The 21411-nt window shown below is 42.6% G+C and overlaps 1 protein-coding gene across 1 annotated transcript; it reads right to left on the minus strand.

The window, feature by feature from the left end:
* Positions 1-16358: 16358 nt before the first annotated feature.
* fzd10 (frizzled class receptor 10) lies at positions 16359-19080 on the minus strand. The gene has a single exon (XM_077521587.1). It carries the CDS (start codon positions 18669-18671, stop codon positions 16929-16931), a length of 1743 nt encoding a protein of 580 aa, XP_077377713.1. The 5' UTR covers positions 18672-19080; the 3' UTR covers positions 16359-16928.
* Positions 19081-21411: the final 2331 nt, after the last annotated feature.

Raw genomic sequence — 21411 nt, forward strand, 5'->3', positions numbered from 1 at the left:
TACAACAGCCAATCGAGTAACCTTTTGGATGCATTGTATTTGTCAGAGTAGTTTTAATGAATCCTTGTTTTCACATTTACTCAAGTATTTATTTATTTATTTATTTATTTTTTAACATGAAATGTTACTTTTACTCATTACGCTATATCCAGCATTTTGGCCCTGTTGTGTGGAGTTAGCATGTTCTCCCAGTACTTGCATTGGTTTTTCTCTGGGTACAACAACTTCCTCCCTCTCACCAAATTCATGCATGTTAGGTTAAATGAAAATTCTACATACTGGGCCCGTATTCAGTGCAGCAATTTGCGATGGAGAGGACCCCAGTGCTCGAGATTGAAGGCCACATATTTTTTTGTTTTTCCTGCTGTGTGATGAGGTCCTGAATACTAACCAATGAGCGATGACAGTCATTAGCAATACTGCAAAGAGAGTTATTCACATCCAACCTCCCAAGTATATTGTTGAAGTGAAACATTTTTGCAAAGAGGAATTGGTCAAATTTCCATCTGACTATTGTGTAATTCTGGTCTGTAACTACAGGAAATATTTGGTTGAGGTTATTGCTGCCAAAGGAGGTTCAATCAATTTTTTATATCTCGCACTGGCACGTTTACAAGTTGTGTTATGTATAGTTGTTGAGTTAGGGTGTGTTGATCGTGACATACAAATTCAAGTTACATCACCTGTGTAGAAATGAAACACCGTAGACCCCAGGACCACTGGGTTTACAATTAATGTGATCTTAAGGATGTGATATCCTTTTTTTTTTTTTACTCTTTTGCTAAACAAGCAGTTCTCCCCACAATCCTCTAAATTTGGATCGTTAACTACTGAGCTGTCTTATAATGCCACATGTCCCCAGGCACCGGCAACTATCTGTTGAAGCAAGGCCCAGTGTTCGTGATTTAAAGGTAACAAGACGGCAGTCAACACGTCTCATTGTCTTTGAGGCCAACGACCATGATAAGACTTTCACTGGGCCACAAAGTCATGACCGGAAAAGCTTTTAACAGGTTCTAAGGACCATGGCTTATTTTCCTGAATAAAATATAAACAAGGGGAAATATCAAACCTATTAATCTTTCATTAAGCTTGCCAGATAAAAAAGAATCGCTTAAAGTATCTTTCGTTACGATCAGTGCAAGTGCAGAAGCCCCCTGCTAACATCAAAGGCTTCTCAAAGAAACAGAGCGGCGAGAGAGAGAGAGAGTCAGTTAGCTGAATTTGGCAGAGAACCAGCTTGCGCTTGCCTTTTAATAACGACTAACTTGCAATGACACTGAGGAGGAAACAACAAATTTATGTCAATTTATTTATTTTTTTGGGCACGATGCATACATTCACGTGTTGTTATCTCAAATCAGTGTTTCGAAGGAAGGTCAGAGGTCACCCTTGACCCAAACATGACAAGATTTTTACGATGCATCAAAATGGAGTATGCTCTCTCAGTGTTTTCGGTCAGTCAAAGTCTGAAAGTCGCAGAATGAAGCGCAAATGATGCCGTTAATGACATCCTTTTTTTTCTATTAGCACTCTTTCAGCGAACACTCTAAACAGCCTGGCAGCCCTGCCAAGTAGGTTAATGACATGCAATGGATTAAGGTTTAGTATCGCAACGCACTGCTGCTACCCTGTCAAACTAATCTAATAAAGAATGAAATGAACCTCCTGTGATTCTCGATATTGTTCTGACCCCGTCCCTGTGCTTAACATCGTCATAACGGAAAGACATTCTAAAGTACGCGACTGAAGACGCCTTCAATTGACTTCAGAAGCCCAGTATCGTAGCAGTTAGTCATGGTTCACACTGAATTAAACATGGGAAGACGGCTTTCCTTTTATCTGCAGCCAAAGTGCTAAATCTGACCACTGCAACAGATATTCACCCACTTCAAAAATCTTCCCTTTGATAGTGAAAGCGTACGAGCTTCAAATGTATCAGTTTGTCCTCATTTCAATGTCTGGTCGTCGCAAACACTGCTGGATGCTTTACAGCTGCTGCAATGCAAATCTGATTGGTTTTTCTGTCGGCTCTTTCCTTTTGAACAAATGCCATTGCTCTTTTGCGGGGTTCGTCTTTCATGTTACCTTTCACTTTGTATTTGCTTTTTATATTTCTGTTTTTTTTTTTTTTATTCCCAGGTAAACAATTAATATTTATGATGCGTCCACTGTTGAACATATGACGGAAGTGCCATAACGTATGTGGTATATGCCACGGAAGAGGCGGGACTGTTTTTGCACATCAGTTTGGTTCCGGTTCGGTTTACGACGTGTGGGCTGCGTCAAAATACTTGTACTTCCGACTTTGTGCCTCTCGGTTGCGCGTTGGCAACCCGGACCGGAACCAAACTGATGTGCAAAAAAAGCGGTTAGGAAAAGAAATAAAGCAGGTTTGGAGCGCAAATTGCTCAAGGGCAGCTGTGCAGTCATGATGCAGACTAGCATCTCTCCAAAAGGCGAATTTATATTGTCAGCAATGAGTCTAAAACGGTAAACCCTTTGTTCCAAAGCCCAAATCCTCGCTTGCTACCCCCCTTGCATCCATTCCAGTCCAAACAAGTGACTTTTTCTTCAGCCATCTCATTTCAGGCTTCTAATAGGCTAAAACTTCTTTTTGTTACAATATTACGTCATCCACCTGACGGGCTTTTTCATGGTTGGACTAATATACTTGTTGTTTTAAAAATCCAATAAAATAAATAACACGGGCAATTTGGACATGGCTTTACAGTATACTCACAAATGTGATTTGGTTGTGAGGGTCTCATTTTTGCCGGCGTGGAGTGATATTTTTGGAAAAGCAGGGATGAAAGCCTGAGGTCGTGTGGCTAATGAGATACCGAGGCAGTGGGAATGATGGTTTTAATTACTGCCCAGGACTGATCTAAAGGGGGCGATTGGTGAAAAGCATGCTGAGTGTCCTAAGTTGGGAGTTCACACCAATGCCAGTCCTGCTGTGCCTGGTTGCCTTTGATGCTCAACTCCCCTCTGTTTTATTCCCACATTGTGCTTTTTATATTCTTTGCTAGTGACGCTTCTCCTGCACCTTTGTTCAAATCCAATGCTTTGGAAAAGGAGAGAAATAACCATTGACATTTTCAATTGATGCAAAGGTCAGCTTAATCAATTGTGTAAATTAAAGCTTCACTTTTGCTACTATGCAAAGACTCATTTTTTTAATTTTTTTATTTGGTTTGCTTTTCTGTTGCTTTTATTTTATTTTTTAACACAAACCTGAAGTCCACCTCTGCGATTGGCTGGCAACCAGTCCAGGGTGTCCCCCGCCTACTGCCCAGAGCCAGCTGAGATAGGCGCCAGCACCCCCCGCGACCCTTGTGAGGTATAAGCGGTCAAGAAAATGGATGGATGGATGGATGAAGTCCACCTTTGCAATGTTGTTTCACAAATGTACCTGCCCATATGGACAGAGGCGTAGTTTGCCATTAGACTTGGGGCCCCTTAGCCGGCAGGGGCCTCCAGAGGGCCAACAGATTTGACACAAACCGCATATCCTTCACAAAAAAACAAAAACAAAAAAACAAGACAAAACATGTATATCCATCCATCCATCCATCCATCCATCCATCCATCCATCCATCCATCCATTTTCTTGACCTCTTATTCCTCACAAGGGTCGCGGGGGGTGCTGGAGCCTATCTCAGCTGGCTTTGGGCAGTAGGCCGGGTACACCCTGAACTGGTTGCCAGCCAATCGCAGAAAACATGTATAGTTAGGCTGATTAGTTTTTATTTTTTGTAGCTTTTACTAAAAAAATAAAATAAAAAAATAAATAGTAAGGTGTTTTTGTTTTTGTTTTTTTTAAATGACCATGTTTAGTAAAGTATTTCTGAAAAGATGACCATGTATTGTAATGCATCTTTTTTGGGGGAAAAAAACAAAAAAACAAAAAAAACATGACCATGTATAGTAAGGTGTTTTTTTTTTTTCGTTTTTTTTTTTTTTTTTTTAAATGACAATGTAAAGTAAGGCATTTTTTGTTGATGTTGTTGTAAATGACCATGCATAGTAAGGTGTGTTTTAAAAAAAATGATGTTTATTAAGTTAAAACAGCCATTTATAATCAAGATTTTATTTACATTTTTTTTTTTTTTAAACGACCATGTATAGTCAGGCTTTTCTTTTAAACGACCCGATTAGTAATTTTATCTTCCTTGTCTTGTTTTCTGACTCATTTAGAAGGATTCTTGCTCAAGTTAAACAAACTAAAACAAAACAAGTCACTTAAATGAAGCACAATTAATGGTGATTGTTTATTGAAGATGCAGAACGTCAATTTTATGATGATGTAATATGAATGGCCGCAGGGGCACCCAATCCCTTCTTAGTTGGACACTCCAAAACCATTTTGGAATCTATCAACTTTGGGTGTCAATTTCTTTTTCAAACTTTTTCAGGAGAGTCTGTTGTCAAGCTGTTGCATTGGCGTAAAAGCAATACCGCAATGATCAAAAAAAGATTTGACCATGTATTTACAAATAAATTCAACTAGTGCTAAAAATAGGAAGGGCACATTTGGTGATGAAAACTGAATTGTGGGAGATCCCTTCCGTCCTCTCACGTTTCATAGGTTAGCATTGTACCGGTTCGAATCCAATGTTGGCCGTGAGTCTCGCGTCTTTTAGGCTTCTCACAGCGGGAGGGAGTTGCTATGTGTGGGTTCTGTGTTCTCCGGAATCCCAGCTGTGGACCAAGCCTTGTTGACTTTCCAGAGATCACATGGCATTCTCATTGGGGCTGCCTCTGTGGTGCTCTGCCTCCGCAGGACACTGCTGTGGTCAGCACAGGCTTTCTTCACATGCTGCCATGACCTGCACAAAAAAAAAAAAAAAAGGTCAGGGATGGCTAATGTTTGAACTCACCAAAAAAATGCACTAAAAGCACATTTAATACATTCGCTTCAGTCATTTTGCAGTATAGTACATTTGACTAATCTAACACAAATCTCGCAGTACTTCATATTTAGATTTGCATGTGTGGTTAAAGCTGCGTGACCAACCAAGTTGCCTTTGTGGTATCAGTTCTGCATAAAAAAAAAAATAAAGCTCCAAAATCAGGCCAAACAGAGCCTGCCTTCCACCTGCATGACTATGCGGGTTTGTCAGCGGAAGCCGACTTTCAACTGTCGTTCAAGTATGTGCCTGCTGCGCTCTCCTGACTCCATCCTCGGAGGCACACGCTCTCGCAGCCGGGGACAATTCGACCCTCCATATTGTCGGCAATGAAATTCAGCAGCTAGCAAATGTGGCCGATCCCCTTGAAAGATTTTTTTTTTTTCTCCTCCACTGTGCCTTGCCACATTACGCCTGGCCAGTGCGGCGGCTGGTCTGCTGCATCGCTGCAAACAAATAACACTTTGGGGAAGATGTATTTTTTGGGGGGGGTTGTAGCTAGATGGTTCACTGCACACTCCAGTGCGGGCATCTTCAAATGGCAGACTGCAGTCCGGGTCCAGACCAAATCAAGATCTCATGTGGACTTCCGCCATTGATGGATGATGATTACTAATCGCTGGATGTCAGCCGCCGCCTCCCGTCAATGGATAGTAATCGTCGCATGTGCATTCCCCCCATCGATGACTCATTTTGCGTATCGTCATCTTGCTCTACCCTCCGCATTTGAACGTACAATGTCTGTCTGCACAGAAGACCGTGAAGATGACTTCGTCTCTTTGGTTCAAGAGAGCCGACATTGTATGATATTACCGTTAAAAGGTTTGCCGACAAATGTATGAAAGACAAACTATGGTATGAAATGCGGACGCGACTGGATATCGCAGGTAGGATTTACTTTTATGTACAATACCATGCAAAAAGCCGGAGGCTTCCGCCATTGATGGATGATGATTACTAATCGCTGGATGTCAGCCGCTGCCTCCCGTCAATGAATAGTAATCGTCGCATGTGCATTCCCAACTATCGATGATTTTTTATTTTTTTTCCCCCCACTCATTTTGCGCATCATCTGCTCTACCCTCCGCATTTGAACGTACAATGTCTGTCTGCACAGAAGACCGTGAAGATGACTTCGTCTCTTTGGTTCAAGAGAGCCGACATTGTATGATATTACCGTTAAAAGGTTTGCCGACTAATGTTTGAAACCCAAACTATGGTAAGACATGCGGACATGACTGGATATAGCAGGTAGGATTTACTGTATTTTCCGCACTATAAGGCGCACCGCATTATAAGGCGCACCTTCAATGAATGACATATTTTAAAACTTTTTCCATATATAAGGCGCTAAAAGTAGAGGCTGGGGTTACGTTATGCAACCATTAGATGGTGCTGCGCTAAAGGGAATGTCAACAAAACAGTCAGATAGGTCAGTCAAACTTTATGAATAGATTACAAACCAGCTTTCTGACAACTCCAAAATGAATAAACAGCTGTTTTATTATTTTCTCTGAGGTAAAGTATTAGTATTAGCTAGCGATCCAAGATGGCGGGATGTTCTGCGCATGCGCATCACCAATCGTGCAGGGTCACCGATAGCGTCTTGACAGCGACACCTGTTGCGGCTCAATATTGATCCTTATATAAGGCGCACTGGATTATAAGGCGCATGGTCAGATTTTCAAAAAATTGAAGGCTTTTACGTGCGCCTTATATTGAGGAAAATACGGTACTTTTATATCCAATACCGTGCAAAAAGCCGGAGCCTTTCATTCACGTGGGAGGACATCATGAGAAAAAAAAGTAACCTGTAAGCATTGTTTTTGTTTTCATATCCCGCCACCGTAAAGAGATTTCCAGTTGCCTTTAGGAATAATGACTACTGCCACCGATGGTATGGAGGCGAATTTCACTTCTTGTGCATGCGCTGAAGGTATGTAATAGTCGGGGTGGTACGGTGTGTATTTACGTCATTTTTCTACGCGACGTGCCGACCTCTGCGCCGATGCCGCAGGCGTCGGTCACATTTGGCCGACGTCGGATTGGTTTATCGAGGCCTTTACAAGTGCTGTTAATTTAGGCCAGATGTGGAGCACTAATATTTTATTTAACCACTGCACCAGCCACTCTCAATGAACATTATACTGCCCATAATTAGTGCAATGTTCAGTGGGGGAAATCATAATTATCAGACTATTTGACTGTGATTGAACTTGAGCTGTTTGTTCTCTAACTTATTCTTCTATTTGATCCTTTAACGCAAGATCTGTTGAAGTAACCCTCTGAAGTCGAGGCCTTGACACTGAGCAGCACTGGCCCCAGTTCAAGTCTGGCCAACATCGCCTTAGGGCAGAGACACGCACCAAAGAGATGTAAAAAGAACTCACACCAACTACAAAAAGACTTCTGTTTCTTCACATAGACTCGTATTGGTCAAAAATCTGCTCTTCAACAAACGGCTCGGGCCATTGGACCGTAATAGAAGGCGATGCACGCTGACGCAGACGTTGCTGTGCATTGCTCTGTGAGTGCACGCACAGACGCAGACATGTCCCCTTTTGTTGGGTTCTGTGTGAAAGCCACAGGTGAATAAATGTTAGTCTCTGAAGTGCCAATTTTGCACAAAAAAAAAAAGAGGGTGTAGTCACTCTGCTTTTGCACAGAATTCAGGTGGTACGCCAGACTATTTCACTGTTTCAGTCACCGCATGATCCCCGAAAAAGAAGAGAGAGGTGTTCATAGGTGTGAGGAATAAACGGTCAGTTGATGGGTAAATAAATAAATAAATACATCCACCCATCCATTTTCTTGACCGCTGATTCCTCACAAGGGTCGCGCGGAGGGTGCTGGCGCCTATCTCAGCTGGCTCTGGGCAGTAGGCGGGGAACACCCTGGACTGGTTGCCAGCCAATCGCAGGGCACACAGAGACCGACAACCATCCACACTCACCCAATTGACCTGCCATGCATGTCTTTGGAATGTGGGAGGAGACCGGAGTACCCGGAGAAAACCCACGCGGGCACGGGGAGAACATGCAAACTCCACCCAGGAATGTCGGAGCCTGGACTCGAACCCGAGTCCTCAGAACTGAGAGGCGGACGTGCTAACCACTCGACGAATAAATAAATAAATAAATAAATAAATAAATAAATAAACACTTCACACCTGTTTAAAAAAAATACTGCAAATGAGCCACTTTACAAATAGCATCCTGTGGTTGAATAAGGATATGACACAAGTCATTAAGTACTCAGAATTGTCTGACTGACACGGCTATAAAAAGGTTAAAGCCCCTTGACAGGGCTTGTGTTGTTAATTTGAGAGGGAGAAACTGAAACATTAGGGATGGCTGGAATGAGTATTTAGGAGAGAGCAGAATGTTTCTCTGTATCGTGACCCACTTCGGCCCCCCGGGGCCAAACGCTTCTCTCGGCCTTTGTCTCTTTGTGCTACCTCTCTGTGATTTATGCCTTGCCTGTAATTACAGAGCCCAATAGCAGAAGCCATCACGCTGGTGTTTGGTGAGGCACCGACATGCCCGACCACCTGAGAGCAGCCACTCGCCAGCTCGACTGCGAAATGCAGCTGCAATTTTCTTTTCAGTCACTTCTCCTTGAAAATGGCCCTAGGAGCATTTTTCTCTGACAACGAGATGCTAAACAGGCAGACCGCCAATCACTTAGTTTCCTTTACAAACGTCTCAGTCGGGTTCCACTTGCTATTTCTTCTCAGTTTGAAGCGCAGTCATTTTTTATTTTTTTTTGTTGAATTTCAGCAACTTGACTTAAATCTCTGCAGTCCGGATTCAAAGAAGCGCATCCTGTTTGTTTGTCTTTCAGCATAAATATGAAACAATCCACCCACTCGAATCCCATAACAGAAAGCGGAAAAAATAATTGCCATGTGTTTTGGGAAGGGCAGCTCGTGCAGATTGGGAGCCAGCTATGTGCATGGGGTTGTAGGAGTAGACCGTAGGCTAGCAAACCTTTGTCGGTCTTACTTGGGAGCGTCTTGGTGAAGCAGCACTGCTGGAATTAAAAAAAAAAAAAAAAAAAAAGAGGATGAGAGCAAGAATGTGCAAGTACATGAATGTGACAAAATGTTATTGGCTCACTATGGCAACCATGCGAGGCGGGGGGGGCAACTGGCTTTTCGGCAAGGGCACAATGCAACAAGGCGCAGCTGTCTTAACCTCGCTGACACCGCTGTTGTCTGCAGGTCAAATCCTTGAATATAAATGAACTGACTCGGTGCCCCTTGCAGCGGTGCTCAAAAGTGTCTCGGTCACATATAAGAAGCGCTCGCCGTCCTCTCTGACCTCCCCCCGTCGTGCCTTTTGCCGCTTTTAGATCCAACAGGCTTGATTGAACAAAGTTAAACAACGCCTCATCCGGGCTAGTACGTTCCTGTTTTCACTTTGACGTTTACTTCGGTTCATTCCTCGTCTGACAGAGGGCTTACTTCAAAATCGGAATCCTTGTTGGCCAGAGGCAATGTCTGTCCTGGCTAGGGATTACATATAGTAGGCTGTAGAGTACAAAAAAAAGATGAATGACATTAATTTGCACAATTTTGGTATTTATACAGAAAAAGAAATACTATACCATAAGAATAAGAATAATCTTAGTCATCCTTCCTTTATTTAACCATGTAGGAAACACATTGAGATTAAAAGTCTGTGACCTGGCCACAGGTGCAACAAAAACGCACAATCGTTACAACAATTTAAGACAAACAACAATACATATGTATACACAAAATCCTCATAATACGATCAATAAATTCACAAATTTGCTAAAACTTTCACAACAAAGCTAGTAAAAAGCTGTTTGTGTTATTTTTTTCAAGTATTTTGTTTTGGTTTTGATGAAAACGTTTTGTTTTGTTTTTCCAATTTTGAGCTCTTAGTTGATCTCTTAGTTTTCGTTAGCTGATATGTGAGGGTGAATGGATGTGTCATGACTGGGTCATGCCAGGAGAATGCTTGGGTCATGCAAGGGCATGACAGGGTTATGTTTGGGTCATGCAAGGGTTATGTTTGGGTCATGACCGTGTGGTCAAGTGTCTGTTTTGAACTGATGTAACCAGCATCTAGTTTCAACTGGTAAGATGCTACGTGATGTCAGAAGCTATGTGATGTCAGGAATCTTTAATCTCTTTATCTGGTCAACAGCCAATCAGATAATACCATGCATTTGTTTTTCATGAATTATGAGTAAATATGTAACTTTCTTCAATGACCCTAAAAAAGTTTTTCTTTTTTTCATTTTTTTCACTTGTTTTAGTACTCCAACGATCACGTGCGCTGGCATCAGATACACTTGCAAGTCCCAACGCTCAAGCGGGCCTGCGTCTCAGTACTTATCTTAAATTGCTTGCCGTCCCGTGGCTGTGTTAAATAAGCTCGTCGCAAACTCGGACATTATCTTGGAATTCTGTATGTTAAAACATTTTTTTGTTCCCTGCCTGCCAGTTCATATTGACTCCACCGTTTCCAGTGTGAAAAGATAATTATGACATGCATGCGTGTCCATTGCCGGGTGCGAACCTCAAACGACCGCATTCCATTTATTGTGCCAACATGTTGTCTCCAAGTTTATGTGACAGTTGATTGTGTTCCTTCCTTTCATGTGATCTCCCTCTGCGGCGTCACTCTTTGTTTAGTTTGCCGTGCGTGCGTTTGAACCGCAGGCGCTTTCTCTCAGCGGCGTTCACAATCGCTGGCGGATCCGCGATCGTTCTCTCCTCCTGTGCATCCTTCCCTAGCTCATGTGACCGTCTATCAAAAATATATTTATTTAAAAATAAAATGAAAAATATCCGTCTTTTATGCTCACTCTCCCCATGTCACCGTCAATTCTGTCACTTCCTGGCAGTCACAAGCACAGCGTGCAGGCACATGCACACACGCTTGCTCTCACTTTTGAATGCAATTACACACGTGATTATGTCATTTCCTTTCATAAATATGTCTAATCATGTATTGGTAATATGAGCCGAGATGGTTGTTTTTGTGTCTGGACAGGTTGTTTCTACATTATTTTTGCATTAAGTACAGTATCGGCCATTTTGGACAGTCACGTGATCATCGTGACGTATCAAGCGCGTAAAATACACATTGAATGACAACAAAGAGGCTCTGGAGGAATTATTGGTGGTGCAAAAGGTGCAATTACGCCCATTAGCAAAGAAGCGCTGCTTCAAAAGCGGTACAGCCAAAGGACTCGATCCAGCCAAAAGCTGGCATGAAACTGGCCAATAAGGAGGACTCATTCAGCTGGCCGGCTCATAGTGAGTCAAAGTTGGGGACCGTCTACAAGTTGCGTGTTACGGAGGCTCAAATTACCAGTCAAGTCACCGTTGACATTGTTCACACTGGAAATGTAAAATTGTGGATGATCCCTAACCTGGACGCAAAACATCTGGGTGACTTTTACTCTGCTAGGCTACATGCTACATGCTACATGCTACATGCTACATGTTACGGTTTAGCACACATTAGGAAAGGCCCCCCACCTGATGTGTTGAGGATTTTACTCTGACCAGAATTGGCGCAAGTAGTTGGGATAGAAGACGGCCTTTTTCTTTGCCCATTACGTCAGCAAGCTCCCATGCGAGTAAACGAGTGTCGCTGTCGTTTACGCACGAGATACGTCGTCACGATCACGTGACCAGGATATTTGCCTTCACCACGGTTTGTTCTTATTTTGATACTTAACCGCTTTAAAAGAAAATTTAGGGAATAAGATGCCAGATATATTTGTACTTTGATTCTTTATACACAATGCCCAATTCAGTACTAGAAAATGATTTATAAGGCTTGTATCGCTTTAATGAACATGACTGCCCGTTTCGAAAATAAAAATGAGGGGAAATGCGCTTAATCCTGAAATGAATAACATTTAGTTGTATTATACGACAAAAAAAAAAAAGCCCTCGTGAGCAAAATAATCCTACACTATTAAAAACAACGACAAGTACAAATAAAATTTGTAAACAATGAACACCTCCATCCCTGACAGTGTCGAACCTCAGCATGACAATGCTTGTAGACACAATTATTTATACAATCTGTTGTATTGGATTAGAATGTACTGGTGGTCCTAATGTTGTGGCTGATTGGTACATACTGTACGACTAACGATATGCAGTCTTGACTTGTTCTGCTAATTAAAGGCCACTAATTCCATGTTACGGACTCGGAAAGCGCATCATCAGGCTGGTAAGCGCAAAGGAGCAGAACTTGCCCGCCTGGCTGATGTTTTATTCAGCCCGACTAACCGCTCCTCAGAGGAAGTGTGTCGCTGGCCCGCTTGTATGCAAGGGGGGGAGGGTCCGTTTGCGCAGGTCTCCATCAGTTAACACTAATCTGCCTGATCTCCTCCTCAAAGTCACTTCGCTTCTGCGCGCACGCAAATCAACATATTCGGTCGTCTTTCAAGCCAGAGCCGCTATCAAACAATTGTTTGATCACTCGAGGGGCCCGGCCGGCAAGGCAAGTTCATTATGCATTTTGAAAAAAGCGCCATGCCCCTTTCGTTGCTTTTTCATTGTTGCCCGTTTTGGTGTAATTACTCTCACCTTCAAGAGTAGACGAGCAAGCGCCTGCACGCGCTCGCTGAGGTGTGTCTGGGAGCTCATCGGGCATGTATACAGTACTTGCGTTGCCCTTGATTCCTTGCTATACAGATCAGTTGTGAACATGAAGGCCACCCACACATGCTTGAACCATAATCCTCTGAAATCTGGATTTGTACACCAGAAGAACTTGAGGGATGTGAGGGAGCTTTCATTGCATTCTTTTGATGACTCTTCGGGTCTATGGAACTTGCTCCTCTTACGCTAAAGTTCTTTTTTGTTTTGTTTTGTCTCATAGCCATCTTTCGCCAAGATACAAATAGCTCTTCAGCAAGAAAACAAACCATTTCATTTGATGCCCTGACTCCGTTCTGTCTCTTTTAAAGCCAGATCGGGAATAACTTTCAGAAAGGCGACAGAATTACATTTAAGATCAGCTGTCTGTTAAAAGACGAGAGTGAGTCAACGTAGCCGGGCACATTAGCGGCACGTATGCTCAAAGAAGGCAAAGCGCCAGTCGGATTCCTTTGTGTGTATGTCTGCGCGTCATGTATAAGTCCGTGACATTGAGAGGCTCGCAACGGCTTTGCCAAAACCGACAGGCCCGAACGGGTAAACAGGTGCTGTTGTAGCAGCTGAGGATGAGGACGCAGGGCGTTTCCAAAAAAAAAAAAAGTCTGATCAAAGAGGAGCCGCCGCAGACGCCGTGCATTCATCCCAGCGGTGTGATTTATGTCACCGTCTGCGTCGGAAGAACTTTACGGCTGCTTGCAGCAGAAGCAGACAAAGGGCAATTTGCACATCTTCGTCTACAGCTTTTATATGCGAGCTCCACACACAGCAAGATGGAGGCGTGTCTTTTCACTGACGTAGAGGAACGATTCAAAGAAACTGGTGAAGCCACTCTGACTTTAGCACAAGAGAATTTGTTGTGTCTGCTTTGAATGGATCCTCCATGTTTGAAATATGTTTGCCAATTCTGTCAGATTAATTAAGTCAAACAATAAATAAAAGTGATGCATCATTCCGACGAATACAGCGATTGTGCTGCGTTTTCACGATAAGATCGGTGGCCGATAATTATCGGCAATTATCAACCAATTTGACGTCAAACAGATAAACCAGATAATAAAGAAATTTGCCAAAAATTATCGGCAATTGCCGACCAATTTGAAATGGACAATTTGATTTGAAACGTGTAAATTTTGTCGTTGTCTTGTTAGCAGTGTTTTGTTTAATTTCTTGACCTTGGTTACTTTGTTTGTTCCCTGTTTTGCTTTGTGCTTTGAATCTTGTTTTGGAATTTTGTGTTTTATGTGTTTTTTTTTGTTGTTTTTTTTTTTAGTAGTCAAGTACCTGTTTGCCTTTATTATTATTATTATTATTATTATTATTATTATTATTATTATTATTATTATTATTATTATTATTATCCATCCATCCATTTTATGAACCACTTTCTCCTCACAAGGGTCGCAGGGGGTGCTGGAGCCTATCCAAGCTGGCTATGGGCAGTAGGCGGGGGACACCCTGAACTGGTTGCCAGCCAATCGCGATATTATTATTATTATTATTATTATTATTATTATTATTATTATTATTATTATTATTATTATGTATTTTTTAAATTATTAAATATCTTTTGAGCATTATCCTACCTTGCCTCCCTGCAGTCAATATAAATTCTGACAGAAATGGGATGAGTCCATTTAAAGATCAATACGAGGAGAAAAAAAAAATCATAGTTGTCTGAATGTGTCTGATCTAATAAAGAAGATTCTAGGCTTAAAAAAAAAAAAAAAAAAAAAAAATCACCAAGACTACATACTGTGACACCCCCTTCCTGAAAAAAAAAAAAAAAAAAAAGAAGAAAAAAACTTTCTCAACAGCAATACTTTTGCCATTGCTCTGAGCGGAATTTCTTTCCCTTTGAAGAGAGAAGAAGAAAAGTGAAGCCTACATGGCTGAAGAAACCCTGGAGGGGGGGCGCTAACTGTCACTTATATTTACAACCTTCCCAGACACCTTGGAGGCTCGTATCCAGGTGGCCTTGCTAGAAGCTCTCAGAAGAGCTCGCAGCTTTTTTTTTTTTTTTTTTTTTTCCCCATCCAAGTTGGAGTATCAATAGGCACTGCTGTACTTTGATTCAGCCACATTGGGGTTGTGAGTCATGTGCTTTTTGACTGTAAAAACAGGTTCGGTTGATGCAGGCACTCGAATGCCCTCAGGAACAAAAAGCATTATGTGGTTTCTCAAACTCTCTTCTGCCAAAAAAGCAGGACGGTGCGCACCCGTGGGATTTGTACTCTCACAACAGGTCGTTTTGAAATGTGATGTTGTAAGATTTGTTTGGGATAACCATTTATTTGATGATTTAGATTTTAGATTATTTATTTGTTGATGTCATGTTACTTAATTAACATATTGTTTGTAAACACATAGTTTTCCAGTATGACGACCGCTGTTGGTTAGTGCAAGTTTATAGGGAAGTAACGAAATTTGTTTTGATACTCATGATATTGGGGGTGGGACTTAATAAGTTTTTCTTCCTCCCACTCCTTTTCAGGCGAGGTTTAGGTTTGGAAAAATTGATGTATTGTTAATGTTGATTATTGCCTGAAATAAATGAAATAATGAATGAATGAATGAATGAATGAATGAATTTCTAGAATGTCAAGTGATTTAAATGTGAATGTTGTATTGTGTCATATTTGATGTCACTTTTTTTTCTTCTACCCACGATACTAATAGTTCTTAGATGATATACACTTCCAACATACTCTTATGCTTCAAGAACATATTTCCGCCAATCATATCTGTTTTAAAATGCAACCAGATGTGCCTTTAGAAACGTCACCACGCTTTGCTGATAAGGAAGAGAGGAGATGATGACAGATATTTTGTATTTTGGGTTTGCAGCAATCCTCCTTTCAAAGTCAAAAGCCTTCAAACGGTCTAATCCTGTCGTGAATGAGCGCTGGATTATTGAAACAAGCGCCTCCATTGATACGCAGCAACACATTCAAGAGAGGAAGGCGAGGATGGGCTGGGACCAAATTGCGCCAGGAAGTCACACTAAAAAGCTTGTACGAACATCCAGCCATTACGTTCATGTTGAAAGTCATCATCATTCATGTCTTTTGCAAAACTCCGAAACTGACCAATTTTGTCTTTCATTTTCCAATTTTTGATTATTTTATTTTTTTAATGAAGAATTAAAATGAATATTTTATGTATGAGAAAACTTGCCAGATAATATCTTGCAGGAAGAGGCTCATTTATACTAACTTGGTCACAACATTAGGTACAGCTGCACAATCGAATGCATTGCAAGATCTGTATCAAAAATCCAACTTACAAATAAAAGTATGATTTTTTTTTTTTAGTCATAACAATGCATGTAAGATTTTAATACATTCTACTTGCAGCTGTCAGCAGCGTAGGACTGCTCCGAATCACACTGAGAGCTGTCTACTGTTTTGTTTCTCTCATGTAAGGCAAACAAAATATATAAAAAGAAAAAAACTAGTTCTCAGTATGATTCAGTGCATTTCAACACTGCTGCATGCTACAAGCACGACAATAATTTCCGGTTAAAACGAGCATGATGTTGCATGCAGCCGTACCTAATGTTGCGGCCGCTAAGCGTAACAGAGGCAATTCAATATTTCGGTTGCCTATGGCGTCATCAAATATTTCGTCTCGCTTCACTGAAAATAAGTTGGCACGGAGTAAAGATACATGATTTGGACTCAGAGGCAAGCGCTGCAAAAACAAAAAAAAAACAATTTCTGTGTGGGTGTTTGAAGACAGCAAAAGCGACTCAACTGTATTTAAAACTAGAACGTTTTTGTTGTTGTTGTTGTATTATTTATTTATAAAACCTGCAGTTTTAGAAATACAAACGTTGTTTCCTTGTGCTATAAAAGCGCAACTGAAAAGTCCATAGCGCATACGAGCAACTTTTCGATGCAGAGTGCTTCATTAATTGACAGCATGGATTTGCCTCACAAAAGGCAGTTGAAGAAGGACCGGCCCGCTTTTCGACAGCCCTTCTCGCTCCAGTTCAAACATACATGACGCCGGCGGTCTCCATTTCCATGAAAAAGCCTCGAGACACGTCTGACCATTTGCCTCCATTGTCTCTGGGGTCCTTTTCTTCGTCTGTAATCTTCCACTAAACAGTACAAGCGTCTTTGTCGCGTGGAAGCAAAACATCTATTGCACATTTATTCAAGTAACCCCATGGCACAAATCCTTTGCTCGTAATTGAATCAATGCATTTTTTTCCCTCCAACAGGATCCTCAGCAGGATAACAGAAGAGAAGCATTTTTTTTTCTCTCACACAAACAAAGGCAGCTCTTGTCGTTTGAGATACAACAAAACATGTTGCATAAAGTGTCTCCCGTGTTTTCCGAGTGTTTTACGGGGTTCACACGCAGGTGGGCGGGGGCCGCGTGGGTTCGTACTTGGTCGCGTGCCCTTTGAGAGACGGGCGAGGTTTCATGTAAGGCCGGCCGCCGGCGAACACGCTGCTCGCCTTCCGTCCGCTTCTCTTTCGAAGCTTCCTGCTGAACACGTTCTGCCACGACTGCAAGGTCTTGGAGGTCCAGATCCACATGCCGCTGGTGATGCCCACCACCAGCAGCATGAAGATCTTCACCATGAAGACCTCCACGGCGGGGACGGAGGCGCTCAAAAGGCACTCGGACTCCTCCCGTCCGCCGGCGCCCTCGCACTTGTCCTCCGTCGCCCGCAAGCGCCAGTAGTCCATGTTGAGTCGCTCGTAGAAGTAGCAGGCGATGACGCACGTGGCCGGGACGGTGTAAAGCACGGAAAAGACCCCGATGCGAACCATCAACTTCTCCAGCTTGTCCGTGTTCTCCCCTTCTGTTTTCATGATCTTCCTGATGTTGAAGAGGGCCACGAAGCCCGACAGGAGAAAGGACGTCCCCGCGATGAGGTAGCAGGCGAGCGGAATGAGCACGAAGCCCGTGAGAGCTTTGACGTCCATGCTGCCCACGTAGCAGACGCCCGTCAGCTCGTCGCCCGCCACCTTCCTCATCACCAGGACGGTGATGGTCTTCACGGCCGGGACGGCCCACGCCGCCAGGTGGAAGTAGCTGCTGTTGGCCTCGATGGCTTCGTGACCCCACTTCTTTCCGGCGGCCAGAAACCACGTGAGGGTCAGGATGACCCACCAAAGCGAGCTGGCCATGCCGAAATAATACAGGATCAGGAACACGATGGTGCAGCCGGTGCTCTCCAGACCCTCCTGGATGACATACTGGACCCCGTTGTCTCTGTCGCAGGCGATCCTGTCGGCTCCCACGAAAAGTCGCACGAGGTAGCCCGCGGAGTAAACGCAGTAGGACATGGACAGGAAGATGATGGGCCTCTCCGGGTATTTGAAGCGCTGCGGGTCGATGAGGAAAGTCAGCACGGTGAAAGCGCTGGAGACAAAGCACAGGATGGACCAGATGGCGATCCACACCAAGGAGAACTTCTTGTCCCCTTGACTCCAGTACACGTCCACTTTGGGGTAACATTTGGGGGCGCACGACTGGCTTTTCTCGACGTAGTGGAATTTGCCGGGGTTGCTGCAAACCTTCCTGCTGCCGGTCTCCTTCGGGTGCAGGTCCGCTCCGTTGAGGGGACGATGCAGCCGGAAATCGGGCGAGACTTTGGGCGGCTCGTCCGAGCCGTTGTTGGGCGCCTCCATGCACAGGTAGTTGGGGTCGTTCTTGGTGGGGAGCCGCGAGCAGTCCAGCGAGTCCGGCCAGGGGAAGTTGAACTGCTCCAAAATAGGCGAGCACTTCACTTGGACCTGTTCGCACATGACTCTGCAAGCTGGGATGGGGTTGGACACTTGCTCGGTGCACATGGGAGCATAAAGCGAACAAAGGAAAAATTTCAGGTGAGCGTGGCATCCGAACTGGATCAGCGTTGCGAATTCTTGCAGCTTCATGGCCGCTTCTTTTTGGCTGTCGTGACCCATGAGATTTGGCATGCGCGTCATGTTGTAGCCGATGTCCTTGCACAGGGGGATGCTGATTTGTTGACATTTCCCCTCTCCTGGCCACTCCGGGTCAATGGAGCTTATGGCCGAGCCCTCGCTGATGCACAGCACCAGCAAAACGGACAGTACGCGGTCCCGGTTTGCAATCGAACGCATCCTTATTATTTGAGTTGACCAACAATGAAGAATCTGTCCATCATCGGTTATCTGACACAGCAACAAAGTCTTTTATGAAACCAGATCAGAGTGGCCGAACTTACACAGCTTTCTGGTGCAAGACCGCCTTGCCCGCCAAAGTTGAATCAAAACATAAATCCCACAGTGGTCCAAAAAGAGAGTTTTGCAGAAGGGAGAGTGCGTCGCAGCCACGCATGCTGCCGGGCGCGCTGTTTGGGATTCAAGAGTTGCATTCAATTTCCATCGCCAGAATCTCAAAAAAAATAAAAATCCCTTTGGCTGCGCATTCCAAAAGAAATAAGTGGGAATCCTCCATCCTCTCGTTCCATGCCACTTTTCCGACCAGCTTCCTTCCTTCCTTCCCGTCCCAGTGCAAGAAGTTGGAGGAGGCTCACTCACTCACTCACACTACAAGTAGAGCACCTCCCCTGCCTTTTTTTTTTTTTTTTTTTTTTTTTTTCCCCCTCCCCTCTCTCGGCGGGGCACAAATAATGACGTCCGCCTCAAATAAACATCCTCGGCGATAATATCGCACGTCTGCCACAAGTCGAATGTGTGGAATGTCTGCACATGCGTCGTTGATGCGCTTGTCCGAGCCGCCTCGATCGGTCCCGGTCCAACCTGCCCAAAAAAGATCCGCCTTCAAAAGACAGACACTTTATTTCCTAATCGCGTGGAGCAGCTTGTTCATGACTGCTTGGTTCTTCTTTTTTGGATGTTGCTCGACGACAAACTTCGCCGACAAGTACAATGTGGGCATTTTTGAAGGAGAGAATCCTGAAATGTTGTACAATGTGCTTCCTTGTGCGCACCGCGTCCACAATTTGCTGCTGTTTTAACACACTTGATGAGATTGATTGCGCGCATTATGCTTATTACGCATGATCGATGCTCCGAATCATATAAAACAGTACTGACTTCTTAATCATTTCTGTCATAGTTTGCAGTGCTATAGAACTCATCGTACAGTCAACTGTTATAGGCCTACTATCTGTAAACAAATACAATATTAGAAAAACACATCGTTATTAGGCTACAGTGTGAATTCAATTTTAGCATCAACTTAATAAGAATTGGCTCTAATGCTGTGGGCATTGAATGCAAATGCTTATAAAGAAAAATGTATGATTTTTGTCTTCACCTGGACACTGATAATTGCAATGGCGAAATGTCATAGATAATAATAATTAAAAAAAAACAAAAATAATGCCATTGCATTTAAATGGGTTCATATCATGCAAAACTTGTTTGTATTTCGCTTGAGAATTTTCCAAGTAAAGCTTCAACAGTTAATACAGATGTTTTTTTTTTCCTCCTGAGATATCAACTTCCTGCAAACATAATCACCTGATATGATTTTACAATGTAGAAGAAGCAAATATCGATCACGTTTTGTGGAATAGCTACACAAAAACAAGCACATTCATTTTGCTTTTGCTTATATGCAATATAAAATAGTCTGTTGGCTATGAAAAAAAAGAACAATTTTTTTTTTTTAATTTGTAAAAATGTACACAAATAAATTTCATTAAAGACGATATCTATAAACTGTAGTTGTGTTTAAGACTGCCCATGCATTCTTTTAGAAATTCCACCTTCATAAAGTTCCTGCATGCATTTGTCAATTAAGTAAGTAATACAACAATAGGCTTACATATAGAATATTTTTTTAATTGTCATTTCAGTACACAACATTGTTTCCACTGCAGAAATCAGACAACTGAAAATCATCAGTAAAGAAATTGATGCAAATATAACTGTTGGTCTGCTATTGATGTTTGGGAGTGTTAAATATTCACAACATGACCATCCTAAATATATGCGCCACTTCAAAATCTCCCCATGAGTCCTCCTTCATTATAATAATTTCACTCCAAAGAATACTTAACATAATGCCAAACACGGATTTAAATGTACCATTGGAACATTTCAATTTAGTTGTATGATTTAGAATTTATCGTTCCAATATTCTTTTTTAAATGTCTTTGGAATTCTCACTTCAATATTCAACTCTAAAGAACACGTTGTTGCTGACTCAGGCTTCCTTGTTAAAAAAAAAAAAAAAAAAACCCGAACAAAATATTGTGACAAAAACAGACTCTGGCTAATCGTGACAATGCGTTTGCATGCATGCAAATTAGAATGACATTGACACACAGTACCAGACCAACTAACACTCTACCCTCACACGTGCCACAATGCGCATGCGCAAATTACGTCAGCTTGAGCAAGGACATTATTCAAATGCATGCAAATTATTTAGTGATTAAGGCATTTAAATAATAAAGATAAACATATGTCTCTTAAAGACTCGACGTTTTGTGGCCTTTTCTACAGGATTCGTCATTTCGGGGTCATCTGTGCTTCATAACACGCCATTGGAGAATTTCCCAGCATGCTTCGTTGCAGCTCCAATTAACACTCGCCGCCATTTTCACATTTCACAATCCCGTTGGCCCACAGAATATTGTGTTCTATGGCTATAAAAGCATGGAACCTATCAAAAGAAAGATGAAAGTCTCTTCTTTCATCAGGGAAAAAAAAGTATGTTTCTATCTGTTTCCGTTTTGCAGCAATTAGCATGAGAAGAGAGCAAAGTTTCATCAGTTTTCACAAATCTATTTAAAATTGTAAGTAATTGAGCGGGTTTTTTTTTTCAACATGGCCCTGGTTGATCTCCTCTGCTCTGCTGCCACCTGCTGGCCGTTTGTGTAATAAC

This window comes from Festucalex cinctus, chromosome 5 (genome assembly GCF_051991245.1).
Source record: "Festucalex cinctus isolate MCC-2025b chromosome 5, RoL_Fcin_1.0, whole genome shotgun sequence".
Taxonomy (NCBI): Eukaryota; Metazoa; Chordata; class Actinopteri; order Syngnathiformes; family Syngnathidae; genus Festucalex; species Festucalex cinctus.

Excerpts from the sequence above, each read along its gene's own strand:
- fzd10 (XM_077521587.1), bottom strand. The coding sequence starts at position 18,671 with ATGCGTTCGATTGCAAACCGGGACCGCGTACTGTCCGTTTTGCTGGTG.